Below are 27,166 nucleotides of genomic sequence, written 5' to 3'. Positions count from 1 at the left end.
CTCTATTGGGGCTGCAGGGCACTCCGTAACAGTCAGGGCAGTGTACTGAGACAGATATGAACGCGATGTGTTTACTGAGGTATAGAGACGAACGCGATGTGTTTACAGAGGCATAGCTGATTGAATGATAGAAAAATGTGATTGGTTAACATAACTTACCCCGTCGTAATAACGAAAACCGGTGCAGACTGCCAGCCTTATCATGGATGTGGATGGGCACCAAACCTTTAAAAGTAAACAAAAACATGCACAGACAAATCAAAATTACACCCTGCGGCTCGTGATGACACATTGATATCTTAAGACACAAAACAATCGTTTTTTGTGAGAAACTGATCAGTATTTATATAATTTTTACCTTTGATACACAGCCACGTCCATCTGTCATGAGCACGAGTTTGGCATCAGTCACGTCACATTAGCACGCGCTTCTGGAGTAGTATACGCAAAACCCAAAGGGGAAATCAGTGAAAAGTCCCGGATGAGTTTGCGCAAACTAACGTAATCTTTTAGCTTTAATCGGATTGAACAACCAGGATGAGCGCAAGTAATTGCCATTTTGAATAGCCGCTATACCCACAATCTCTGTGCTCTATGTTAACAATGAGTGTCGTATACATGCGACTGATCGGTGTTTGCGTATTCTACGCTAGAGCGCGTGCACATGTGACGTGACTGATGCCAAACTCGTGCTCATGACAGATGGACGTGGCTGTGTATCAAAGGTGGAAAATTATACACATACTGTTCAGTTTCTCACAAAAACCGATCGTTTCGGGTCTAAGGACATCAATGTATCGTCACGAGCCGCAGGGTGTAATTTGGATTTGTCTGTGCATGTTTTTGTTTACTTTAAAGGTTTGGTGCCCATAATAAGGCTGGCAAACTGCACCGGTTTTCATTAAAAATCTTTGTTTGTGTTTTTCTGAGGAAACAAAGTCACCTACATCTTAGATGCATTGGGGGTAAGCAGATCATCAAATTTTCATTTTTGGGTGAACTATCCCTTTAACGCTATCATTCTTAATGCAGTTATAACTGATCCATTTAAAATAATTGTACATGACATCTTAATCATTAACAGACACCATTTTAAATCATCTTTCATTACAAAGCTAAGCTTAATGTAGTTTTATTACAACGTACACAGTTTGTAAATAGACAATCACCCTAATGAATTGTTCATTATAAACGTGTAATTATGAATTATATTGAGACGGATGTACATAGAGAAGACGACATAACCATGTTCTCTGAGCGTGTAAGTTACACTTTAGCCGCATTCATAGTGAAACGCATTAACTTCAGCACATTATTTAAAAGGCGATTAGTAAAGATTCGTTTAAAAAGAAATTACACTCACTTTCTTCTGGTGTAGATGAAGCAAGAACACGAATAGTTACAGACCCATTTTTCAGCAGAAGTTTCGCAAAAACTGCTTTACACTGACCCTCGTTTATAAAGCAGTATGGTGAGAAATTATTTGCGTAAACATGAACCCATTTAGATCGGCAGCCACATTCCCTCAGTGCGTCAGTTTACTTCTCACTCAGGGTGGGTATATGCTAAAACACTACTGTCTATCAACTATCGCAGTAGCGGCCTCTGTCGGTGTTGTGCCACAACGACAGGCATCTGAGAACGGCTCGATATGAGAAGAGGCAAATTATTTTACTAAATTCAAAGAAAACTACTGGGTGGAACTTTGTCATTCTAGGGTGGTTGTGTACACACTCCTAACACACATTTCAGTTCAAACAGCTTCTAAAAGTGCATGTGGCACTGGCTGACCCCTTTAAAATGTGCTTTGGTTAATAAGATCACAAATAGACTGTCTCTGTCTTACAGGCTTTTTTTGTCCACTTTTTGACCACTTCTCTTGAAGTTTTCAAGATTGAGCATTGAGTGTACTATGTAATAGTAAAGAGCAGAGGAATAAAGTGATAAAAAAAATTAAAATGGTATGTAAGAAATGATTCTAAGTTGCAATCAAGTAGGTAATAAAATATGAAGGTGTGGAGTAATAACCGGGCGTCCCATTAAGTGTAAACATTGGATATGAATGAGGAAATGTAATAGAAGCCAAACAAAAGTTGTCTGCCAAGTCAGGAGTGATAAACTGTTATATATTATTACAGTAATTATTATAACTATTTTTATAATTAGTTCATTATACACATTGTTTAAGGGCAATGACATCACCAAGTGTCAGGGTACGTGAAGGAACGGGCAAACAAAGACGGGGTAAGGAACAAAGGCTACAATGATATAAAAACAACGGAAAACAAAGAACTGGTTCACGAGAAAAACAAAGAAAAAACAAAATACTGGCGGGGTTTGGAACAGTGTAGTCGGGGTCCATCTTCTTGATTAATTTTCTAAAGCCTTCGCCTTTAACTACATTAACGGGTCTCATATCCATAGCAATGAAATCGTTTATGGCATCTGTTAACTCCCTCTTCCTTTTCTCTGTTATCGGTGTATATATATATATATATATATATATATATATATATATATACATATATATAAAGACCATTATTTTAAGTAAAGGTATAATATTAACCTGTAAGCCCACCTCTGCTGACTTGAGTAAATCTGATGGACCCTCACTGAGGTAATGTGGAAGGCCCTGAAGAACAAAGGTCCATTCATTGACATGGAATTCTTAAATAAAAGAAAAAAGCATTGTTAGATTAATTTGTGAGAATGACAGGCACATTTTCAAGCTTTAAATGCATTTTTTATATAATTACCTATTAAAGATGTTGTCCTTTCTGTCAAAGAGTTACATTTAACCATTACATTTAATCAAACCTAAAACATTTACAAAAATAGACAAATTATTAAATAACAAAAAGGAATTTACTGGAGTACAGGCTTCAATATTACAAAAAGAAGAAAGTAAGATCATTATTGTCGATTTTGTAAAGTAAACTGCAGCAAATGCATTTTTGTGTTCTCCATCCGCCACAATAGCAAAAGAAAAAAAATCCATGATAGTGTCTCAGTGACTTTCCAAATAATGGTAAAAAGTAAATAAATAACAAGAGGTTGATTAGTCAAAAGAGTGGATGTTGTAAATGTTCATTAATTTAACAAAAGAAATTTGTTTCTAGATTTACTATGCTAATAATTGTGGAAATGCAGATAAAACACATCAGTGTGTAAACGGGACTTTTATTTTGGTCTGGTGATGTGACGTCATATAGCGGAGCCTCTAGCCCTGCATTTGTTGTGATTCGACTGAAGAAAGGTTTGTGGTTTTTACGTTTTTTAATCAGTGCAACTATTGTCAATTTAAACGTTTTTACAAGCTACACAAAATAAACAAGTCCATCTTAAATATAACATTGTAATGCTTTGTGATTTTTGCGAGTAAAGTGCACCCTCATATTAATAACAGAAAATGCGTGACTCATTTTGCTCCTTAAATATAAGTACATGGTTCAAGTAGAAAGTGAGAGAAAATGAGAATCCGAATCATCAGAACCGAATCAGTGGTAAAATGATTCAGTGTTCGAATCGTTTGAATCGACTCATTGACAACAAATTAACAAACACAAACATGTGTAATGATAACTTTCATAAACTGCAAATGTTTTCATGAAAGTGTAATTATTAAATGTTATGTACAAATAATTGAATGCCAAAACTATATAATAAATGCCTAATATCTATTATAGTCAGGTCATTTCCCATGAACTATTACTCTGACTGAGTCTCTTACCAGTTCACTGATCGAGATTTAGTTTGCATTTATTTTTGAGAATGATTTACTTTCTGTTAATTATTATTTTCTTAAACAGGACAAAAGTGTCCAAACACACAGAAAACCCCTCCTGAATCAACTGAGATCCACGTGACACACTATTATAAAGATGGTGTTTATTAAAGAGGAGAGTGAAGACACAACGATTGAAGAGACATTCAGAGTCAAACATGAAGATACTGAGACACAAACAGGTTGGTTTTTTTATTGTCAAAGCTGAACTGACTTGATCCTTAAAATGTCTAGCTCTACAGAAATGAATGATATTTGTGAAGAATGTTTATGAGTTTGTGGACAGACATGTTGAGATCACATGACCAGACAAATGATAAAATCCTGCTTTCACATTGGACATTTGTTATTATGACATCATGCTTTTAGGTTGTAACAGTAATACAGATTTAGCCTGAAAATTTATTTTCTTTAACATTAAACCCAATATCTGCTGCTAAAATGAAAACCATTCATTTTAATCACTTAATTATGCAGCATTATCTGTTGTGCCAATTTTCTGTCCCAATACGTCAAGAGGCAGAAAGCATTGAGTTATTTAATTCTTGCAAGAAATGTGGGCAGTTAATTGAAATACAATGTCAGCTTCCACCGATTATGAAAATACAATAATCAAGATAAAACGATTATTGTGCACCATTCTGCCCATTCCCTTTCCAGTGGAGCGGTTTCACTCCTCCATTAAACTTACTGTGCAAATCAGTCAAATTATGTGATCAAAATTCTGCACTTGGTGATTATTCACATTAACCATCGTCAGTTATGTCTTAAGTGAACAAAAACAACTGAGCATGAAAATATGTCTGTAACAGTATATTGGATCCATGCAGCTGTTAAAACGACAACAGCTCACACTATTCCCTTTGCCATCTGTAATGTTAACCAAACTACAAAAGATTAAAGCATTTGTAGCTGTAATAATTAACAAATCAAGTTTAATTCTTACAGTGAAGACTATGCTGTTTTATTTTACATTTCATTTCATTTCTCTTCAGCTGTTAGCTCATAACTTAATTAACTAAATAATAAGATAATACGAAATTTTAAGTAGGCAGGGTTAGTTAACACACAAGTAACCTGTAACTGAACATCATATGATGTAATTCTTAAAATGATTTAAATCTTGATTTTTTTATTAGGAAGTATGTAAAACCAAAAATCCATGTCTTTAATATGAAATGCTTTCACTCTAGAGGGAAAACACTGCACTGGTGAAAAACATTGATTATATGTTTACTTTAAATTTCTTTAGAAAGAAATATTACTTTTCATATTTACGCCCAAAATAGGAGCTTATCCTGTGACTGAATAACAGGGACTAAAAAGAAGACGATAGAATTAAAATATGATAGAAATGCTTGAACTGATTAAACAATGAACCAATTAATAGATTAATAGATACTGAGGAACAAACAGGTTGGTTTTCATTCTCAAAGGTGAACTTATTAAAATTAAAATGTCCAGCTCTAAAAAAAAAGAAGATATTTTTGAAGAATGTCTTACCAGGGTTGTAATAAGTAGTTTTATTATAAGATTATACAATTGCTCTTTTTATTATTATCACTTTGAGTAATGGGAATTTGAGATTACATTTAACTTCTGCTTTAATAACTTAGTCTGTATTAGATCTAAATGTTGTTGGGTTTGATGTTTGTGCTTTGAGCAATTAAAAATGGTGTTAATTTGGATTTGTCTTTTTGCATTAGACCTGATGACACTGAAAGAGGAGAGTCAAGAACTCAATGAAAAGGAAGATGATCTCCAGCATGAGAAACATGATTTCATGGCTGGAGTAAAAACAAATAGTTGCTCACATACTGAAACAAAAGCACAAAAGACGACAATAAAAAGAAGTGTTTTAACCTGCCAACAGTGTGGAAAAACTTACAACAGAAAGGAAAACCTTAAAGTCCACATGAGAGTTCATACTGGAGAAAGACCTTTCACCTGTCAACAATGTGGAAAGAGTTTCATTCGAAAAAGAAACCTTACTTACCACATGAGAGTTCACACTGGAAAGAGACCCTTTGTCTGCCAACAGTGTGGAAAGAGATTTGCTGAAAGAGGAAGTCTTAATGTTCACATGATCATTCACACGGGAGAAAAGCCTTACACCTGCAAACTATGTGGAATGAGCTTCAATCGAAAATCAAACCTTAAAAAACACACGAACATTCACACTGGAGAAAGACCTTTCACCTGCCAACAGTGTGGAAAGAGTTTCAATCAAAAAGACAAGCTTCAAAACCACATGAGAATTCACACTGGAGAGAAGCCTTACGCATGCTCTCAATGTGAAAGGAGTTTTGCACAAAAACACAGCCTTGATGCCCACATCAGATTTCACACTGGAGAAAAGCCTTACACCTGCAAACTATGTGGAAAGAGCTTTGGTCGAAAATCAAGCCTTGATAAACACACAAACATTCACAGTGGAGAAAAACCTTTCATGTGTTCTCAGTGTCCAAGGAGTTTTATACAGAAATGTTCCCTTGATGTCCACATGAAAACTCATACTGGAGAGAAACCTTTCACTTGTCAACAATGTGGAAAGAGATTCACTCAAAAATCAACACTTAATAGACACATGAAGATTCACACTGGAGAAAAGCCTGATCAGAGATTTGACGGACATTGAGTAGCTCTTTAACATGTACAATCACACCAGAGTGATTAGACTACAGTTTGTCATGCGATTAACTGTAAATATATATATATATATATATATATTATTATTATTATTATTAATTTTTTTTTTTCTCGCTCACATGTGATTCAGATCTGTTTTTGTCATGACACTGTGAACAGTACAAACCACATGGAATTTCAGCCATTTGTGTTACTAAATCTGACACAGGTCAGATGTTTTGCAATGGGACCGCAGTGTGAGTCACCTAAAAGATTTAACATACTACTAAATGTTATCAGTTGTGAAAGAACTCACAAGCATTACAGTTACAACTCTACAGTGCCTTGCAAAAGTATTCATACCCCTTCATTTTTTTTTTCAAATAAGTATTCATACCCCTTCATTTTTTTTCACAATTTGTTTTGTTGCAGCATTATGTTAAACTGCTTTAAATTAGTTTTCCCCCACATCAATTTACACTCTATACACCATAATAATGACAAAGCAAATCTTACAAATTTATTAAAAATAAAACACTGGGAGTCACGTGTGTACCTCAAGCGAGATGGCGGCTATCTAGATAAGCTCCTACCCACTCGGTAATAACTAGATAATTTATGACGAAGTAGTTGACATTGTGTTAAAAAAAATACTTTGAAAACGTTTATGATCCGGATGCTAAGAATTTTATCACGTTTTTGATTGTATCACGATGACTACAACATCCAAATATTTCAAAGAAGCAAACCGCATGGCGACCAGGCAGACCCCACCTTTAACGGACGCTAAGGCAGCTTCGAGTTCGCCCGAAAAGCAGACTGACGGTAAAATGAGCCTGGAGAAAGTTTTTGCTGAAGTTACTAAAATGAGCAAGACCCTTCAGGCAGTGGCAGCGGACACAATCGCCATTAACCCCCTGGGGTCCAAACACGCCTATACGCGTTTTGTGGCAGTTTCCCAAAAGGAACTTCAATTACTCGGTCATTTCTGATTGTACAGATAAAAGCAGTACATCAATCGAATCTGTAAAGGGTCTACTTTTATTTGTATATACTCACAAAACCAAAAAAATATTGTGATTTCACAAAATAAAGAAAACAAAAAGGGTGTGCTGTCTGCCGCGTTGATCTCCGTGATCTTCATTCAGAAACGCGTCATTAAAATAGATTATAACTCAGCCAATACACAACACAGAGACATGAGCAATATATCTAGAGGAAGCTTGATATCTATACTTTCAAATGAAGTAATGTAATATCGAAATCAAATATTCTGTGATAAAGTAATCCGTATGAAACCAACACGATGTCCAGTCTCTCTTGTCTGCTTCATTAGTTTTAATTAGATCACGCCCAAGAGCGATTCTCTTTTCAAATTCAAATCGTCCACGTGAGGGCGCCGCGCCAAAAGTAGACGCCCACATCACGGTAAACAAAGGAGAAAGCAGTTTCTTTTCTTTCAAGTTAGTCCTTTCTGGAAGAAGATGGGCTGTCAGGAATAAAACTTACTTCAGAAGATGAACATTATATGAGACACAGCGTGAACCAGCAGAGGAAATATTTACACAAGTAAGTTTTTTTCTTTTATTAGCCTGCTTGTTAGTTGTTACTGTGACAGAATGTGCACACATTTTACCAGTTAAGACTTTTTGCCAACTGTATTTCCTGACTACAGCAAGTGAAACATTATAAAGTATGTTTCATTTCACTGCATCTAAATGTCTCATGTCTCAGGATGTTTCGACCCCCTTTGGTCGAAAAACGCGCCGGCGCGTTTTGAGGCACGCTTTTGTAATAACGCCGAAAAGAATGTAAAATTCTCCGTCAGTTTTGATCGTACAAATACAACCAATACATCATTCGAAACTGTAGAGTGTATATTTTTATTTGTATACACTGTGCTTTTATGAAAATAAGAAAACAGACAGGGCACACGCTCTGCCTTCACTGTCTCTGTTATATCTTTTCACTGACTCATAAATGAAACAACCTAAATCTCAGTGATTACGTGCCTCACAAACATAATGCATATACTTGTAGAAAGCTTGAAATGTTTACGTTTACATAAACCAATTCAAATAAAAAACTAATATTCTCTTTTTAAGTAATCTGTATGAAAGGTAGAAGATGTATGGTTTCTCCTGTATCACTTCATTACAAACCTCACACCTGTATTTATCTTGCACTGTTTTTATTTGCAACTGTTATACACCTATACACTTACCAGTCAAAGGTACTTTTTTAAAGAAAAATAATTATCTAATTTTGTGAAATAGGTTTACTATGTAAAAAAAACTGCTCACTTAAAAAAAAAAACTTTTAATAATAAAAAAGTTTGGCTGGTAGTGTATGTATTTTCTCCATGTTAGCTCTGTCTTTGTCAGATCACTGTGTTGCTCACATCTACTTGTTTTCTTTGCAGTTTCTGCTGTTCCCCGTTTTCCTGTGTTCAAGTTTCCTGCGAGTGATTTGGATATTGCACCCACGACATCTTGACTTCTGTGTTGTTTATTACTTTTGTTCCTAATAAAAAGTTTAACTGCACTCACAAGTGAATCTCAAGTTATTTTACGTGATAGTTAAATATATTCAAAATACGCTTCAAACAAAATATTTATTTTGTCCTTTCATTTTTCCTTTATTCTTTCTGTTGTTTCCTCTTAGTCAACATCCGACTGAATGGCTCATTATGCGGCTCATTATGCAGGTCTTTGTCTTCTCAGGTGTAAATCACAGCATTATTCATGATGATTCACGCCTTCTCGCATACAGCCATTCGAAACAAAAAGTGTCTTCAAAAATGTAAATCTATATACTGTTTTGTGAAAACAAGTGAACTAGATGATTTTCACATCGTTTGGTAGAAAAAAACCAAGCCTACCACATCCAATTCTCGAAAGTCCCGAGAACAAATATTCTGTATGTGTTAGATGGCCTTATTTCAGTGACTCCAAAAATTTAGTTTTTCACTATGCACGCATAAACGTTGTTTTCTCAAAAACTTAAAAATGTACATTCATGCTGCTTACATATTTTTGTAGTCCAATTTGTGCTAATTACAATGTATTTAGATTCAGGATATTAATATGTTTTTAACATACTGAAAAAAGCACAAATGTCAAGGCATGTCAAAACTTTTTCAGGGCCCCAAAACACCCTCAGACCCCAGAGGGTTTTAAAGAGACGATGACGGAGCTAAAAGATACCGTGAACGGGCTGCAAGTTCGAATGGAGGAGGCGGAGGGCCGTATCTCACAAATGGAGGATGTGACAGAGAGGTTGGCGACGGATAAAGATGCAAGAAGATAAACGTTTTGTGGGATCGTGTTCAAATGCTTGAAAACCATAGTAAGAGGAATAATGTAAGACTTGTGGGGCTGAAAGAGAAGTATGGAACGAACGGCACCTTGGAGAGATGTGTGAAGAAAGTTTTGAGTGAAGGCCTGGGGATCGACACGGAGGGCGAATTCGAAATTGAGAGAGCCCATCGAATACTGGCTCCCATACCGAGTGAGGATCAACCGCCGAGACCGGTGCTGATCAGGTTTTTGAGGCAGTCAGCGCGGGAGCACCGTGGAATCGAGTGGGAGGATGTTAAGTTATCCGTGTTTCCCGACATGACGAAGGAGCTGGCTGAAAAAAGAAAGACCTTTTTGCCTGCCAAGAAATCGCTTCAACAGCTAAACGTGAGATACACGCTTGCTTTCCCTGCTACCTTGAGATTTACTTGGAAAGGTAGAAACCGTAGTTTCACCAGCACGGAAGAAGCGGAGCGTTTCATCAGCACCTTACGCAATGATGGGTCATAAACAGGTACGCTGTATGCCCTTATAAGACAGTGATGCGTTTGGACGATGAGGATTATATAAAAGTCAACCATGGGGGGAAATTAAACACGAGTGGGTTTTGAGCTTTATGGTATGCTGCCCAAGCAGCGTGCAGCTGGACAGTGACATTATGAGCTGCATGGGGGGTACCCCACGGACCAATAGGAGTTATTTTTCGTTGTTGCGTGTTATATTTGCAACTTTTTTTTTGTTTTCAGGCTTTGGTTTAGAGACCAGAGACTGGTCAGAGCTCCCAGGTTCTGTTTTAAGGGAGCATTTTAAGTTACTTAATGCTGTTCGTTATGTTTTTTTTTTTTCAAATTTTTCATGAAAAAAGGTTCGGTCATGACAAAGTTTATTACTAAAAATGTGTTATTGTATTTGCTAGGCAGGAAGGTCTATAAATACTCAACAGTGGGTTCCTTTGTGGTTGGAATGTATTTTATTTTACTTTACCCTTTCTCCTGATGTCGATATTTCATAGTGCACTATGGTGGGGAATCATATAGTATGTGTGTCTTGGAACATAAAAGGCTGTGGGAGTCCTATAAAAAGAGGCAAAGTTATGACATATTTGAAACATAATAAGGTGGATATTGCATTTATTCAGGAAACGCACTTTAAAGGGGAGGAGGCCCTAAAACTGAAGTATGGGTGGGTTGGACATGTATTTCATAGCTCCTTTTCCAGTAAGCGGAATGGGGTCGCCATACTAGTGAATAAGAAGCTAAATTTTGTTCTGACTGGTGAGGTCAAGGATGGTGAAGGGAGAGTGGTGTGTATACAGGCCACGATAAATGGTACTGCTGTGGTGTTATGTAACATCTACGCTCCAAATATAGGGGATCCTAATTTTTTCTATGAATTAAATAAGAATTTAGGGGAAATGGATGGCCAAATAATACTAGCCGGAGATTTTAACCAAGTGTGGGATGCTTTTATAGATAAAAGTAAATGTAGTGACCAAACATATCCTAAAGACAGAACAGCAATTCATATGATGAGTGAGGATAATGGATTAGTGGATATTTGGCGCCTTGTGAATCCACGTGAGAGGGAATACACCTTTTATTCACATTGTCATAAATCCCACTCCAGAATTGATATGTTCTTGATCTCAAATACAATGACAAAGCATGTAACACACTGTAAAATAAATGCTATTGCCTTATCAGATCATGCTGCCGTGACGTTAGGCATTGATATTAATTGTGACAAGGAGCGAAAAGGCAGATGGAGATTAAACACCTCACTGTTGTCTCATGAGGCCTTTGGTTCATCGTTAAAAGATGATTTACAGTCTTTCTTCGAAATTAATACTGGTAGTACTGATAGAAGAGCAACTGAATGGGAAGCATCTAAGGCATATGTTAGAGGGAAGATAATAGGTTATGCTTCTAAAAGGAAAAGGGAGGATCGGGACAGAATACAGGAATTAGATAACAAAATTAAGAATCATGAAAAACAATTATCCCAATGTTTCTCAAATCAATTATATCAAGATATTTGTAAACTTAAATTTGAACTCCAGGAAATTTATAATAAAAAGGTGAAATATGCCTTATTCAGATTGGGAACGACTTTCTATGAGGAAGGGGAGAAAACTGGTAAATTGCTTGCTAGACAGCTGAAGCAAAAAAAATACATGTAATTTGATATCAGCTATTAAGAAAGGAAACAGAGTAGTAACTTCAACTAAGGAGATAAATGAGGTTTTACAGAAGTTTTACAAAGATTTATATACAGCTGATATTAGTCCTAAACAAGAACAATTGAATAGTTTTTTCTCCAAACTCAAAATGCCTAAATTGTCCTCAGAGGAGATGAATATGCTAGAAGGCCCAATAACTGAACTTAAAGTCAGAAAATGAGGAATGGAAAGTCAGCAGGGTTAGATGGGCTCCCGGTTGAATATTATAAACAGTATATAGACTTACTTGCACCCACCTTAACAGAAGTATATAATGAGGCATATGCTACTGGATTTCTTCCCTCTTCTTTTAACGATGCTCTAATATCAGTGATTTCTAAAAAAGATAGGGATCCAACTGAACCCTCAAATTTTCGGCCAATAAGTTCGATTAATGTAGATTGCAAGATCCTGAGCAAAATTCTTGCGTTACGTCTAGAAAAGGTATTATCCAACATTATAAACCCTGATCAAGTTGGATTTATGATGAACAGGTCATCAACAGATAACATGAGAAGGTTACTCCATCTAATTTGGTTAAACAGAGAAAAGACTGATCCAATTGTTGCCCTCTCACTTGACGCAGAGAAGGCGTTCGATCGGGTTCAATGGGAATTTCTATTTACAACTTTGTCCAATTTTGGGTTTGGGCCCTGCTTCATAAAGTGGATTCAAACATTATAAGACACCTAAGGCATGCGTGATTACCAATGGTAAAGTTTCTCCATCTTTTGACCTCACCAGGGGGACAAGACAGGGGTGTCCGCTATCGCCACTATTGTTTAATATCACACTGGAACCATTGGCAATTGCTGTTAGGGCCAATGCAAACATTTCAGGCGTACAGGGAGGCAACAAAGAGCACAAATTGTTTTTATATGCCGACGACATTCTGGCCATGGTAAAAAATCCAGATAAGTCCTTACCCCACCTAATGGAGACAGTTCAATCTTATTCCAAAGTGTCAGGATATAAAATTAATTGGACAAAGTCGGAAGCTACGCCTATATCCGGAATATGCAACGCAAATATGGTAACTAAATTTGGCTTTAGATGGATCCCAAGAGGAATAAAATATTTGGGTATAAAGATATGTAGGGATTTGGAAGAGATTCCTACTCTAAATCTGGCACCACTACTACAAAACATAAAAAATAACTTAGATAAATGGGGAAAAATTCAGCTAACTTTATGGGGAAAAGTAAATATAATTAAGATGGTGGTCTCCCCTCAAATTAACTATGTGTTGATGATGCTGCCTCTTTCAATACCACAGTTGATCTTTAAGCAATATGATATGACGGTTAAACGTTTCCTATGGAACGGGAAAAGGCCTAGGATAAAGTTTAACAAATTATCTGCATCCCGGGATAAGGGAGGGTTGGGATTACCAGATCCTCGGCTCTATCAGATATCTTTTGAAATGGCCAAATTGGCCAAACATTGGAACAATAATGCTCAATTAGACTGGGTAACTATTGAGAAAACCTTGTTACGGCCATACAGCCCTATCGAGCACTTGTCTCAGTGTTTAAACACAACTACAAATCCTATCATGAAGCACTCAAGAGAGGTTTGGGCGAAGATTCACAAAATGCATAAATTATCACAATGTAAACAACCATACTCTTCCCTATGGTATAATTCTACTATTTGTATTGGGAAATCACCCATATATTGGAAGAAATGGCATATGAACGGCTTGTGTACTGTGTCAAACTTGTTTGAAAAGGGTGTATTTATGTCTTATAATAATCTTGTACAGAAGTATAATTTAAAGGGAAAAGATCACTTCTGGAAATATCTTCAAATTAGGAGTTGTGTTTCCACGAAAATTCAGCACACGGACGGAAACCATATCTTGGACTTCCTAACACTTCCTCATCCCCAACAAAAAGCCTCCGTATTTTACAGGACAACCAACCAGGTGCTCAGCAATGACTGCATTAATTTAAAGACGATATGGGAAAAGGACATTGGGATTGTAATTGGGGTCGAAGAGTGGAAAAGAATTTTGTCAAACACAGGCAAATATGTAAGAGAAGCTAGAGGACAATTTACACAGTATAAAATCATACATAGGTTTTATTTGACACCTCTTAGACTCAATAGAATGGGTCTGACAAATGATGATGTTTGTTGGAAATGTCAAAAGGATAGAGGTACGTTTATTCATTGTATCTGGGAACGTCCAATTATTCAACCTTTATGGCACCAAACCTTAAATATTTTGAGCAAATGGCTTGGAACAACAATACCGTTATTACCAAGGTTGTGTCTATTAGGAGACAGGGAACAGATGCCAAATACTTCAAAAGCAGAGTTTGCAGTAATTATGGTGGGGGTCTCTGTGGCGGCTCGAGTCATCCTGAAACACTGGAAAACGCCCAAAACCCCAGAGTTAAAAGAATGGGTCAACATAATGACCAAGACAGCTTCATACGAACGTTTGCTTTGCAAACTACATAATAAGAACAAAGCAGGGGTCCCGGTAGATATTCCAGTTTGGGAAGATTTTTGGTCCTTTGTGACGCTGTCTTTTACATGTGAAACAATAATTTTACTATTATTATTATTATTTTTTTTTTCATTATTGTTATTATTATCAATGTAATTTTCATTTATTTATTTTTTCCGACCATTTGTTAATACATCTACTTCTGTTAAGTTCAACCACTGTAATATTTTGGCCTTGCAAGCAGTATTGATACATGTGTTGTCATATACATGATGAAAAGAATAAAAACTTGAATTACAAAAAAAAAAAAAGAAATGCAGTAATTTCTTCAATATACTTGCGACTGTGCTTGAGAAGCGCTGAAATGAATGGGCTTCAATGCAGGAGCTATTGGTTGTTTGGAACTATTGACCGCTCCATGACACGCTTTACTTCCGCATTCCTCAGTTCCTATGGAAGCCTATGGGAGTGTCGCAACTCTCTTTTTATATGGCTCTGAATAAAAGTCCTGTTCACGCGCTTCTGTGTCTACAATCCAAAAAGTGCATAGATATTTAGTTTTATTTTTTTCCAACTGTATTGAGTTCTTTAATTTATTCATTCATGTATTTATGACATCTATTTCCACAAGTGTTTCTTTCCACAAGTTTATTTTAACATTTACTACTTTGTATTTGTTTATGCATTATGTTGACATTTATTTATTAGACATTTCTTTGTTATCAAGGGCTACAGTAGCACCTTGTGGTGTCACCAACCAAAAAACAATTGCTTTTTATGTATCAAAATCACCAAAATGGTCGCTCTGTAGTTGCATCTTTTCTGTCTCTCACAAACTTTCATGCAAAACTTCATCTTATTTGACCTTCTATACTTTTATGCATTACTGATACAAATATATATACATATGAATGATTATGTAATGATTTTAAGTTTGAGTTGAGAATAATTACTCTGTTTTAGCTTGTTACAACAAAATGTCAGCTAAGTGTGTTGACTGAAAGCTAGTCTTCACGTTACAGATGAGACAAATTGTTTGAAATTGTAAAGCATGTGAATGATTATGCTAAACTCACTTCTGAAAAGGGTTTGATCATAGATTGTTTGCTACTTCCAGATCAACCCCACTCTCTAAGTCCTCAAACATTAGTTATATTGAAGGAACTCAAGAGAGTAGGACACCTCTTTTCAAAGATGTCCTTTTTGTCCTCACATGGCACTTGTTTTTGAATGCAATATTTAATTTATTCATTTATTTGACTTATTTCATAACTCAAAGTCCTCTTTCATCATCTTGTGTTGTGTATATTGGATAGGCTTCATGCACGGCTGTCCCATTTGCTCAATCACCACCAGTTGATTTTGATTTTTTGGAGTTTGCCCTATCCTAGGAGATTTTTTTAAGTGCACTCTCAAGCCAGGAGGACTTTTTTTCACATGCTGCTTTGTATGGACTCTAAGAGGTTGTATGTGATTGTTGAGAGCAACCAAAATCAGCAGTGTTCACACAACACTCTGGACTTTGAATCTGGCAACTTTGGGCGGCCCAGAATTGTTATATCAGAGGTATGTTTTGAGGAACTGTCATGTCTGTAGTACCCTTTATTGCAAAATAGCTGGGAGTGAGCACAAGGGCCAGTGGTGTACCGCACATCTTAAGTGGTCAGTGCCAAAGCTTTATTTATTCATTAATCTTTTGGAAAGTTACCGAAACACTGTCAGGGATTATTTTCTTTTACTATTGGGGCAAATAAGGACAAAAAAACATATTTGTGGCAGTTTCCATTTACCACTGTAGAAGTATACAAAACTATGACTGCTTCAATTTCTGAGAACCCCATAAATATGAAAAGAGTCATTTCAATGTTGGATTTCTGTCATGTGTTGACTGGGCTTCAACCATTTAGCATTCAACATTGAAACAACATGTGACCTTATTTCATCCAAATGTCAACGTTGAAGGTTTCACGAGTTCGCCCTTACATCTAATCTGCTTGAGCGAGTATTAAGCATATTTTGGCGTGCTGTCCGGGGGAAGGGTTCCGGGCCGGAATACAGGCCGGAACCAGAGAACTCCCCAAAGAAGCTTTTATGCATAGGACAGCTGCCACGAAGCAAGAAATTTAGGTAGCCCCCCAAAATATGCGTAGAACTAAATTTATGTAAGGAAAAGGAGGAGAGTGCCAAATTTTTTATTTTTTATTTTTTTTTTAAACGATTCGATGGTCGGATGTGGCCCCCTAGCTGCGACCGAAGGGAGCCGCGACTCTGCTGCACCGGGAGGGAAAGCCCACCCGTCGTCGAGTACGTAGCGTAACTCGAGCGACGGATAGGGGGCTCACACTGCGACCGAAGGGAGCCACGACTCTGCTGCACCGGAAGGGAGAGTCCCCCTTGCGAGGTGCGTCGGATGGAGGGCCCCCACGCTACCGAAGGGAGCCGCGACTCTGCTGCACCGGGAGGGAGAGTCTGTCCGCTGCCGAGTACGCAGCGTAACTCGTGTGACAGACGGAAGGCCCCACACTGCGACCGAAGGGAGCCGCGGCCCTGCTGCACCGGGAGGGGGAGCCCATTCCGATGCTGAATGTGTAAAAATAAAGCGATTGATGGAGGGACCCCTTCTGCTTCCGAAGGGAGCTGCGGCTCTGCTGCACCAGAAGGAAGAGTCCCCCTTGCGAGGCGGGGGTTGGCGCGTCGGATGGAGGGCTCCTACTGCAACTGAAGGGGGCCGCGACTCTGCTGCACCGGGAGGGAGAGCCCGTCCGCCGTCGAGTACGCAGCGTAACGTGTGACAGACGGAGGGCTCACACTGCGACCGAAGGGAGCCGCGGCCCTGCTGCACCGGAAGGAAGAGCCCCGTCCGACGCTGGATAGGCAATAAAATCGGCGATTGATGAAGGGACTCTCACTGCTTCCGAAGGGAGCTGCGGCTCTGCTGCACCGGAAGGGAGAGTCCCCCTTGAGGGGAGCGTCGGATGGAGGGCTCCCGCTGCGACCGAAGGGAGCCGCGGCCCTGCTGCACCAGAAGGGGGAGCCCAGTCCGATGCTGAATAGGCGATAAAGATAAGGCGATTGATGGAGGGACCCTCTTCCGAAGGGAGCTGCGGCTCTGCTGCACCGGAAGAGCGAGTCTCCCTTGCGAGGCACGTCGGATGGAGGGCTCCCACTGCAACCGAAGGGAGCCGCGACTCTGCTGCACCGGCAGGGAGAGCACATCCGCCATCGAGTAGGCAGCGTAACCCGAATGACAGACGGAGGGCTCACGCCGTGACCGAAGGGAGCCGCGGCCCTGCTGCACCGGAAGGGGGAGCCCCGTCCGATGCTGGATAGGCAATAAAATAGGCGATTGATGGAGGGACTCTCACTTCTTCCGAAGGGAGCTGCGGCTCTGCTGCACCGGAAGGGAGAGACCCCCTTGCGAGGCGACGAGCGTCGGATGAGGGGTTCCCACTGCGACCGAAGGGAGCCACGACTCTGCTGCACCGGCAGGGAGAGCACATCCGCCGTCGAGTAGGCAGCGTAACCCGAATGACAGACGGAGGGCTCACGCCGTGACCGAAGGGAGCCGCGGCCCTGCTGCACCGGAAGGGGGAGCCCCGTCCGATGCTAAATAAGAAATTGAATTTGACGGCTGGTGGTGACAATGATTAAATTTAACATACAACGGGGTGGTTGGAGTCGACGACAAATTGAGGATATAGTGCAGATTTAGCTTGCGCGTCCCCAAATTGAAAGTAATAAAAGGGGTGTGATAAAGTTAAATTAGAGAAAGGAGGTTAAATGTCAATGTAGTAGCCTTTTCTTTTTGGTTTGTCTTTGTTTAATCGAAGAAGCGATAATTTCGTTATCTAGAATGAGTAAATCTGATGCCGTTGAATTTAGACGTTATTGTTTCCGAAAATCTCCAAGCCAAAGAAATTGCTTGGAGGATAAAGTCGAGTGACGTGTCAAGGAGCGGTTTCAAGGGATGAGTTATGGGAATATGAGTTGCGAATAGTGAGGTACTGGGGTTGGCGATTGGCCCGCCTCCAGATCCAGTGCTCTGAATTTTTGCAAGAATCTGGAACTTGATGATATTAGGCCCAGGGGGTGGTTCCAGAGCGACAGCATTCAGTGGAGTAAGTAGTGGGACTGCTGTGAATAAAGTGTACCAAGGTTTAGATTGAAAAGAAGGATCAGAATGAAGATAGGGCGGTGCCATAACAGTTTGTGGAGGCAGCCTCACGCATGGATTAGCCCCTGGTTACTGATAGGGAAAAGGAGTAGCAGGAGGGTAAGAGTAAGAGGTCTTGAGCGGCCAGCGGAGGCAGCTTCACTCTAGCGTCTGCTGCAGGAGATAGAAGGAAAGGCATGGGAAATATAGGAGAAAAAGCCATGATAGCATGCAGTGTGAGGAGTGGCCGAGTCTGGGGCGCGGCCTAGGCTTGCTGATGACCTGCTTCATCCTGATGCTTAAAAGCCAGAACTTGACCTGGAGAAAGACAACATTATTTTGAATGAAGTAGAAAGCTGTGAGGGAGAGGAGTATCACTGTCTTTAGCGAATAATAACATTTATTCACATATGACTGGATGTGGTAGACTGTCATGATTTTGGCTAATGCGGAACACTAACGTTACTGAATAACGCACATCAAAAGGGGTTTTAAATAGTGGGTATACGCCGTATACCGTCCACTAAACTTACCTAAAAATAATTAACAACACGGCCCGTCTCTCGCTAGCGACTGCTACGAGAGCTGGTGGTCTGACTACATTAAGCGCTGCGGCCGGAAAAGGCAGCGGTGAATAGTTGAACCAAAGCGGGAAGCGAGTCGGGTTTGCTGCGGTGAGAAGTAGGGCGCGACACAGGCTGGTCTGAGGCTTGTCGCTGCGACGCTCGAAAGCCGGGTCTCGTGCGGTACTAGTGGTGTCGAGCGAGGCGAAGTCAATCTAAGGCCGACAGATTGCAATGGATGATCCAAAAACCCCGGTACAGGTTTAGTCTTTGACTGTAATATTTTGACCAACGCCAAACCGAATGCCAAGAAACTATCGCTGGATGGAGGTAAGACGGCTGGTAATATATAGAGGATGCGCTGATTGAATGATTGGTTAAACAGGTTGCACCTGTGCCGAATGGGTTGATTATCTGATCGTGCTCCTCCTGAACCTTGTTTAATCAAACATCATATTGTGCCAGCTGAAAATGTATTAGCGCTGCTTTATGAGCTCATACTCCAGCTATTTTTCTCAAACTCTCTCCTGATTTCTTAATATTTTCAGCACATCATTCTGCAGCATGCATTTATGTATGAACTCTGAATTCCTTATAATGATTTGTCAGGGACTTTTATTTAGGTCTGGTGATGTGACGTCATGTCTGAGCGCGCTCCCGCATCTGTTGTGATTCGGCTGAAGAAAGGTTTGTGTTTTTGAGTATTCAGTGTTTACAGTGAGACAACATGTTCAGGCAGTTTTGTAGTTTTTACAAGCGATATAGTGGCATGCATTTAAATACTTTTTAGTCATATTTTAGGTAACATTTATGAATGTTAGTATGTGTAAATAAATGAGTAAAAGGGGCATCTCATTTCGCTCTCTATATCATGCATCAGTTTATCATTATGAGAGAAACGGAGCTTTTCGAGTCAACTCTGAGTTCATGGAATCATTTGCGTTATAAAATGATTCAGTGATTCGATTCAAATCAGCGCGCGCTCACCGACTCCTGCTGCTCGAAACAATGACACAAACATGTGTATGACAACTTCAACAAACCAACTGCAAATGTTTTCATGGAAGTGTTAAATATAAATTAAGTACCAAATGTAAATCATGAATTCCTAAATAAGAAATATATCTATAGTTTGTGAGTGTATCTTTATTAATATGTAGCTTTAATGTAGTTTTTACATTAATCAAAATATTTCACAATCAAATATTTAAATTTATTTTTATTTCTGTAAATTATTCTGATATTAAACAGGACAAAGCATCCAAACACACAGAAAACTCTTAAGCAACTGAGATCTACGTGACACTGTTATAAAGATGTCGTTTATTAAAGAGGAGAGTGAAGACATGAAGATGGAAGAAGCATTCATAGTCAAACATGAAGATACTGAGACAGAAACAGGTTGGTTTTCATTTGATCCTTATTACAATGTCCAGCTTTAGAAATAATGTTTTTGAAGAATGTGATATGAGTTTCCTAATTAAAGCGGTTTTATGTGACATTTAGCTCACATGACAAGACAAATACTAATGCTGCCTTTTAATGAACCTGAGAAGATCCTACTTCATTTGTTGTTATTATTGGGAAACAAGTATATTTTGTGTAACATTAAACCAAATGTCTGAATTGAAAGTCATGAATTTCTATCAGTTAATTATGCAGAATTGCAGCTGTGGCTCATCTGTATGGACATGTGGACAGCGTCACAACAAAATATTTATCCACTTGAAAACAAAGACATGTATATACTGAATCAACCTTGTATTTAAATCATAAATGTGTTCAGCATTATTTAACATTTTCTGTCTTCAGCAGACAGGTTGGCTATTGTTAGATTCTGCTATATTTGTCTGACCAGTCATTTTAGTGGCTCTCCAATGGATTAGATTTTCACATTGAATAGGTTTTATGCATGGGTTTCATGAATAATATTATCAAAGATGCCATAAATAATTAAAAATAAGAAATGTCACACATAAGATATATATATATATATATATATATATATATATATATATATATATATCAAGCTTTATTGTCATTCTGCTACATGTGGACTTATAGTGGAACAAAATGTCGTGTCTCGCAGGACCACGGTGCTACATACTGGTTAAACAACATAAACATGAAAACAGTACAAGTATAAGAAAAGCAATTATAGACCTATACAACAGTTAACCATCTGACTTAACACATACTATAAATATAACTACAATAAATAGTTGACTACACAAGAACTAAGAATACAAACACTTTACATAAATACTGTACATGAAGTTGTACAAAAAAGATATTTGTACATGAAATGAAACACAAAAAGATATATTGTACATTGTGCGAAAGAGATATTGTGTGCATTTAGTTGTGCATAATGAAGGATTTTGGTGGAAGCAGCACAGTGCTAAAAGATTTGTAGTGCAAAGCACAAGTAAACATATGATCTTTGATTCTTTGTAGCAGCGAGTGTTCATAGAAAGTATCTGGTGTACATAAGTGGGTTACTACAGGTGGTTTGTATATATCCCACTCACCTGTGTGTAGCTCAGATTTGCACTTAAGCAAATTGTCAACAGTTTTAATGAGTTGGGGGAGAAGGCTGAGGTTTTCATGGTTTCAGAGGGGAACAGGGAGATTGGAGTTGAGGGCTCTCACAGCCTGGAGAAAAAAGCTGTTCAGCAGTCTCACAGAGCGAGCTTTGATCCTCTGGTACCTTCTACCTGATGATAGATAGATAGATAGATAGATAGATAGATAGATAGATAGATAGATAGATAGATAGATAGATTGCATTTTATTGCTCTAATCGCATTTTCAGTTTTCATGCCTCCTGCTGAAGGACTATGGTGATCAGGAACCCTGGGCATCTTCATCGCCTGGTGTTTTTCAGAGTCAGTAAAGAGGTCTCTTTAATAGGGCTTTCTCACCACCTAGTTGTAGAAACTTTGTTCTAGGAAGTAGCCAACAGGGTGGTTCCTAGAGAACAATTCCCCTGGGTTATTCCAGGTTGAGTCTGTTGCTCAAGTGGCTCAGGAGGTCGGGTATCATTATACAGTACAAGAGTGGCTTCATTAATGCCTTGTTCTGTTTGTTTTGGCCAGTGTGGTCCAACCCAGTGGTTTTCAACTCCAGTCCTCGAGGCCCACTGCTATGCACATTTTGGATGTTTCTAAATCTGACACACTCAGGTCAGTTCATGAATCCTTCTAATGAGCTGATGATCTGAATCAGGTACTTTAATTGAAGGAGAAATACAAAATGTACAAAGCCCCAATTAAGGAACCACCGGTCTAACCTAACTGTTAGTAATTAGTCAAATCCAATATCGGTCAACCTCTACTCTTAACATAAAAAAGCTTTTTGCATGGTAACAATGCATGCCATGTCTGACATCAGTGCTTTCACACATTCACATTTTTGTTTACTATAGTTTGCAACCTATCTTCAAACCTATTTTCAAAAGCTTGTGCTTTCAGGCCTCCAAAATCAGGTTGTCGTGTAAATGAACAGCCAAAATTCAGAGATGGGGGTAGCTGCAGTCTGGAGCAATGGGCATGCCAAAAAGTAAATGGTTACAACAGAAACTACTCCTAACCACACTGTGACAGACAGCTTTGTTGACCAATCAAACACATGTTTCTTCACCCGACCTTGCAGCATGCTTGAATTTTTTGTCATGCCTGTTGCTCCAGCTTGCAGTTATTCCTAGTTGCAGAATTCCTGAAAATTTTAGTTTTTAGTTAAAAATGTGTCCTAAGAACATTCCCTAAATATATTGATATATGTTTTCTAGTGCCATTAAACAGCTGTTTAAAAAAACTTTAAACTTTAATTTGTTTGCTTTTTCACCTTAGACCTAATGGCGCAGAAAGAGGAGCAATATGAGAATCTTCAGAGTTTCAGTGAACGAGGAAACCTTAAAGTCCACATGAATATTCACACTGAAAAAAGGCCTTTCACCTGCCATCAGTGTGGGAAAAGTTTCACTTGCAAAAGAAGTCTTGAAGAGCACATGAGAATTCACACAGGAGAGTTTCCCTTTACCTGCCAACAGTGTGAAAAGAGTTTCAAACGTAAAACAGCTCTTGAAGAGCACACAAGAATCCACACAGGAGAGAGTCCCTTTACCTGCCAGCAGTGTGGAAAGAGTTTCACTCGTAAAATAAATCTTGAAAGCCACATGGGAATTCATACTGGGGAGAAACCTTTTTCCTGCCAACTGTGTGGAAAAAGCTTTACTCGTAATGTAGAGCTTAAAAGGCACATGAGAATTCACACTGGAGAAAAGCCTTACATCTGCAGCCAGTGTGGGAAAAGTTTCGCTCAAAATAGAGACCTTATAGTCCACATGAGAATACACACTGGAGAAAATCCCTTTATTTGTCATCAATGTGGAAGAAGATTCAATCATAGAGTAGGCCTTAACAGACACATGAGAACTCACACTGGAGAGAGGACATAAACCGAACAAATGAAAACTTTAAAATCCATATAAAATTCACACTAGGGCCATGAATGATCCAGTTTGAAAGCTTTTCCATTGACTGTATTAAGTAACTAAACCATGGTATTTCATCCTAAATATGAAATGTATATGGAATACTATTATATTAATGTAGGCATAACTCACTGCATTAAAGGGGACCTTTCTCCATTTGTTAACACTCCAACAGAAACTACTCCTAAACACTCCAATCGATTTCAGACTCTCAGTCAGAGCTAATTGAACTGAGACCAACTGGAGAGGTGGTCTTTTGGCCAAAGGTACGGTTCGCTAAAAACATATATTGTTAACACAAATCGTCCCGAAGTTTGGTGATCAGATGTCTCTATACAAATCAACTGTTCATAATGGCTTCTTCCTCTGGTAGATCCCTACAAAATATTTGCTCACAACGTAAACTCAAAACTGTAAGAGACATAGCTGTGTGCTTTGCCAGTTTAAACTTTTTAAAGATAATTTTTTGGCATTTTTTCTTTAATTTGACAGGACAGTAGTAGACAGGAAGTGATGTTGAGGGGGGAGGGGGTTGGTGGGATCAGGAAACATCCACAAGCAGAGACTCAAGGCACAGGACACCCTAAGCCTGTTCACACCAGGAAGAATAATTTGTGTGTTGTAGTGGAGGAGGTTAAATAGAAGTGGAAAAGCTTGCGTGATACGTACACAAGGAAAAAGGGTGAGGATGATTGCCGGAGTGGACAGGCTGCTAACAACAAGAAGCCGTGGAAGTTTATGAAGGTGATGGAGTTCCTCGTAACATCAACTGAATTTCGAAGGTATTAACACTAACATTACATAGTTGTATGAGCTATACGATATGTAATGCTTTGACATTAAACAGTGATTAACAGGAAAACATGGCATGATCCCTGTACATCTCAAGTTCAAAATATTAGTTTGTGTCCACAGTGTGAATTGTTTCTGATGTAAACTGAATTTATCTTTGCAGTGTTCACAGCAATATTTCTGCTGAAAACATGGGTGAAGTGGTGGTCCAAAATGATGTGAGTGAAAGTGAGGAGGCATCAGCAAGCACATCTTCAGGATCATCTATCACCAGCCCAACTGTTTTCAGGTCCAATGTAAACAAAAGAAAATGGTCAGAGGCGCCAGACTTTTTGGAGAGGTACAGGGAAAGCATGAAAGAGGAGCGCAGAGAGCAACGAAAAGAGCAACAGAATGATGAAAACTATTTGTTTGCTCTTGGCTTGATACCAACACTAAGGAGATTGTCCCCAGCCCAACAGTCTACAGGGGTTTACGTTCAAGAAATATAGTTGAAAATGTCTATTTCATAAATGTTTATTTGCAATATTGTTCACTTGAACTACTGGCATTGTGACTTATTTGCACTACCGTATCTAAGTACCATCTCCTCATGTCATGAATGCCGTTTTATTGACATTGAAGGAATGTATTTTAAAATTAAAATTGTAGTTAATTCATAAATGTCTTTGCACTGTTTGCACCGTTCACTGGCACTACTGTTTAAAGCAGACAAATCATAAAATACCACACATTATGCAGCGAACTTGAGAAAATGTTAACAGAAATTGTTTGTAAAATTTTTTTGATTAAAAATACACATTTTCAAAATGACAGAACATGTTATATATAAAAAAAGTTTTTAGTAATTATAGTAATTGACAAAGAAAACCCACTCTACAACTTAAATGAAGAAAAACGTCCCAGGTTACATATGTAACCCTTGTTCCCTGAGGGAACGAGACGCTGCGTCATCAACGCTATGGGGTCTCATGCTCTGAATATCGTGTGTATCCAATCAGAATGACGGGCGTGACGTCACGGTAGGGCTGGGCAAAAAATCGTTGTAATCGATTTTGTAGTTTAAAACGATTTTTATTTTGCAAACCCAAGTTTTTTGCCACAGTAGTTTTTTCGGACTTTTCCGCGTTTCGTCGGTCGGTCGGTTCGTTAGAAATAAAGATGCCAATTGAACCTTTGTAATTAATATAGTAGGCCTACTAGAGACAATTTTCTATGAAATACATAGACCTACACTTTATTGGCTGAATGAAATTTACCTTTTGAATGTTTAGCGTTATTAACTGTTGAATAACTGCTGACGCGATTTCCCAACACGTTAAACTGATCAATGCCATCGCACCATTTTAATAGGCTACTTTTAAACGCATATAGCTCAATAATGTTAGTTTTATGTGTTTTCTGAGAAGGGGTGGGATTTTTGTTGTGAAAGTCGGAGGAGACGCACACTTCGATTAGACTGAATAAACACATGCAGCATCTTAATTGTTAAGAAAATGGCATTCCTAATAAATTTCTCAAATATTTTGATTATGTCCAATGTTTAATTATTAAACACATTTCACTATGTCTTTTCAAATGCCTAGGTCTGTTTAATTTCCTTAATCATAAAATTTAGCACTATTTTTTTACGTTTATACAAGCAATAATATATAAATTATCTCATGTATATGCTTGTTTAAAACCAGGGATTAAAAACTAATTCCGAATAAAAACTGTATTTTTTCTTTACATTTTCAGAGAGCGAAACGAACGAAATTAAGCATTACTTAATAAATTCAAGGCACTATAATTTCCTTATTCATTTGATACCTAGCCTTTTAAGTTGATTTAATATTCTTGATCATTTTTAGAAGAATAAAAGTTAAGAAAAAAGGAATTAGCTTGTAGTCTCTAATATTCAGGGCTATAGGCTACTCTTTTTCTTACTTTTAATACACTGTAGATCGAAATAACATATTAATTGATTATATTTAACATCGGAGAATCACTGACATAATTTAGAGTAGCCTACTTCGAAAATGACTATTTAAATCTGTATAAAGGAAAGACAAACTAAATCACAACAAGAACAATCAGTATTTTTCTTGTAATCATGAAAATTTCTTTTAACAAAATGACCTAATTAATGCCGAATGATATTTGACAGTGAACGCATCTCCACCGCATATAGCCGCATATAATCGCTGGTGTCAGTCGCAAATATTAAACATGCGGGTCAGGAAGCGGGTCGGGTACAATATTTTTATTTATTTTTTTGCGGACCGAGCGGGTGAGTTAGTTGAAAACGTCGGTCGAGTTCGGGTTGTTTATACATTGACCCACGCATCACTGATGGGTTCACATCAGCATCACAACACAACTTCAAATGGCTGAAACGTCAAGGCCTGAGATTATCTTTCAAATGCATCTGCTACATAAGCTGTAACGGCTTTCCATTAAGCCGCTGCCGTTGATAATTAGAGTGAGCAAGTTTAGAACGCGTACAAACAGAGTCCATGCAAGCGGAAATAGATGCAAACAAATGTCTCTTTATTTTTGTGCTCCAATAGCGATTTTCTCAAACAACTTGCTGTGAGTATTCCTTTGACAAATATTTACCATTAAAGTCCATACCTTGACGACATTAAAAAGATCATAGTCCAGCACTACACGCTACTCTGCTGTGCGGTCAAAAACTGTGTGCTTCCTAATTACCAACACACACACACCTGAGTCTTACAATGGTGCTACAATTATATTGTTTCACACTGCCACCCAGTGGCCAAGTAAAGTT

The 27,166-nt window shown here is 38.4% G+C and overlaps 1 protein-coding gene across 2 annotated transcripts; it reads left to right on the top strand.

The window, feature by feature from the left end:
• Positions 1-3,881: 3,881 nt before the first annotated feature.
• On the top strand, positions 3,882-23,933 carry LOC141339586 (uncharacterized). Of its 2 annotated transcripts, none has more exons than XM_073844968.1 (3): positions 3,882-3,966; positions 5,491-6,394; positions 23,052-23,933. In XM_073844968.1, the coding sequence occupies exons 1-3, from the start codon at positions 3,882-3,884 to the stop codon at positions 23,560-23,562; spliced, it is 1,500 nt and encodes a 499-aa protein (XP_073701069.1). In that variant the 3' UTR covers positions 23,563-23,933. The 2 variants fall into 2 exon arrangements, with proteins under 2 accessions (XP_073701069.1, XP_073701067.1); XM_073844966.1 differs by lacking the exon at positions 3,882-3,966 and adding an exon at positions 12,173-12,193 and having other exon boundaries at positions 5,553-6,399; positions 22,994-23,933.
• Positions 23,934-27,166: the final 3,233 nt, after the last annotated feature.

Source organism: Garra rufa, chromosome 1 (assembly GCF_049309525.1).
Source record: "Garra rufa chromosome 1, GarRuf1.0, whole genome shotgun sequence".
In the NCBI taxonomy this organism is placed as follows: domain Eukaryota; kingdom Metazoa; phylum Chordata; class Actinopteri; order Cypriniformes; family Cyprinidae; genus Garra; species Garra rufa.
This window is presented reverse-complemented; position numbering and strand designations above follow the sequence as displayed.

Bases quoted from the DNA above. Each gene is read 5' to 3' on its own strand.
- LOC141339586 (XM_073844968.1), top strand. From the start codon at position 3,882: ATGGTGTTTATTAAAGAGGAGAGTGAAGACACAACGATTGAAGAGACA. The intron at 3,967-5,490 runs GTTGGTTTTTTT...TTTTTGCATTAG, and splicing joins AGATACTGAGACACAAACAG to ACCTGATGACACTGAAAGAG. The intron at 6,395-23,051 runs GCCTGATCAGAG...CACTGAAAAAAG, and splicing joins AAGATTCACACTGGAGAAAA to GCCTTTCACCTGCCATCAGT.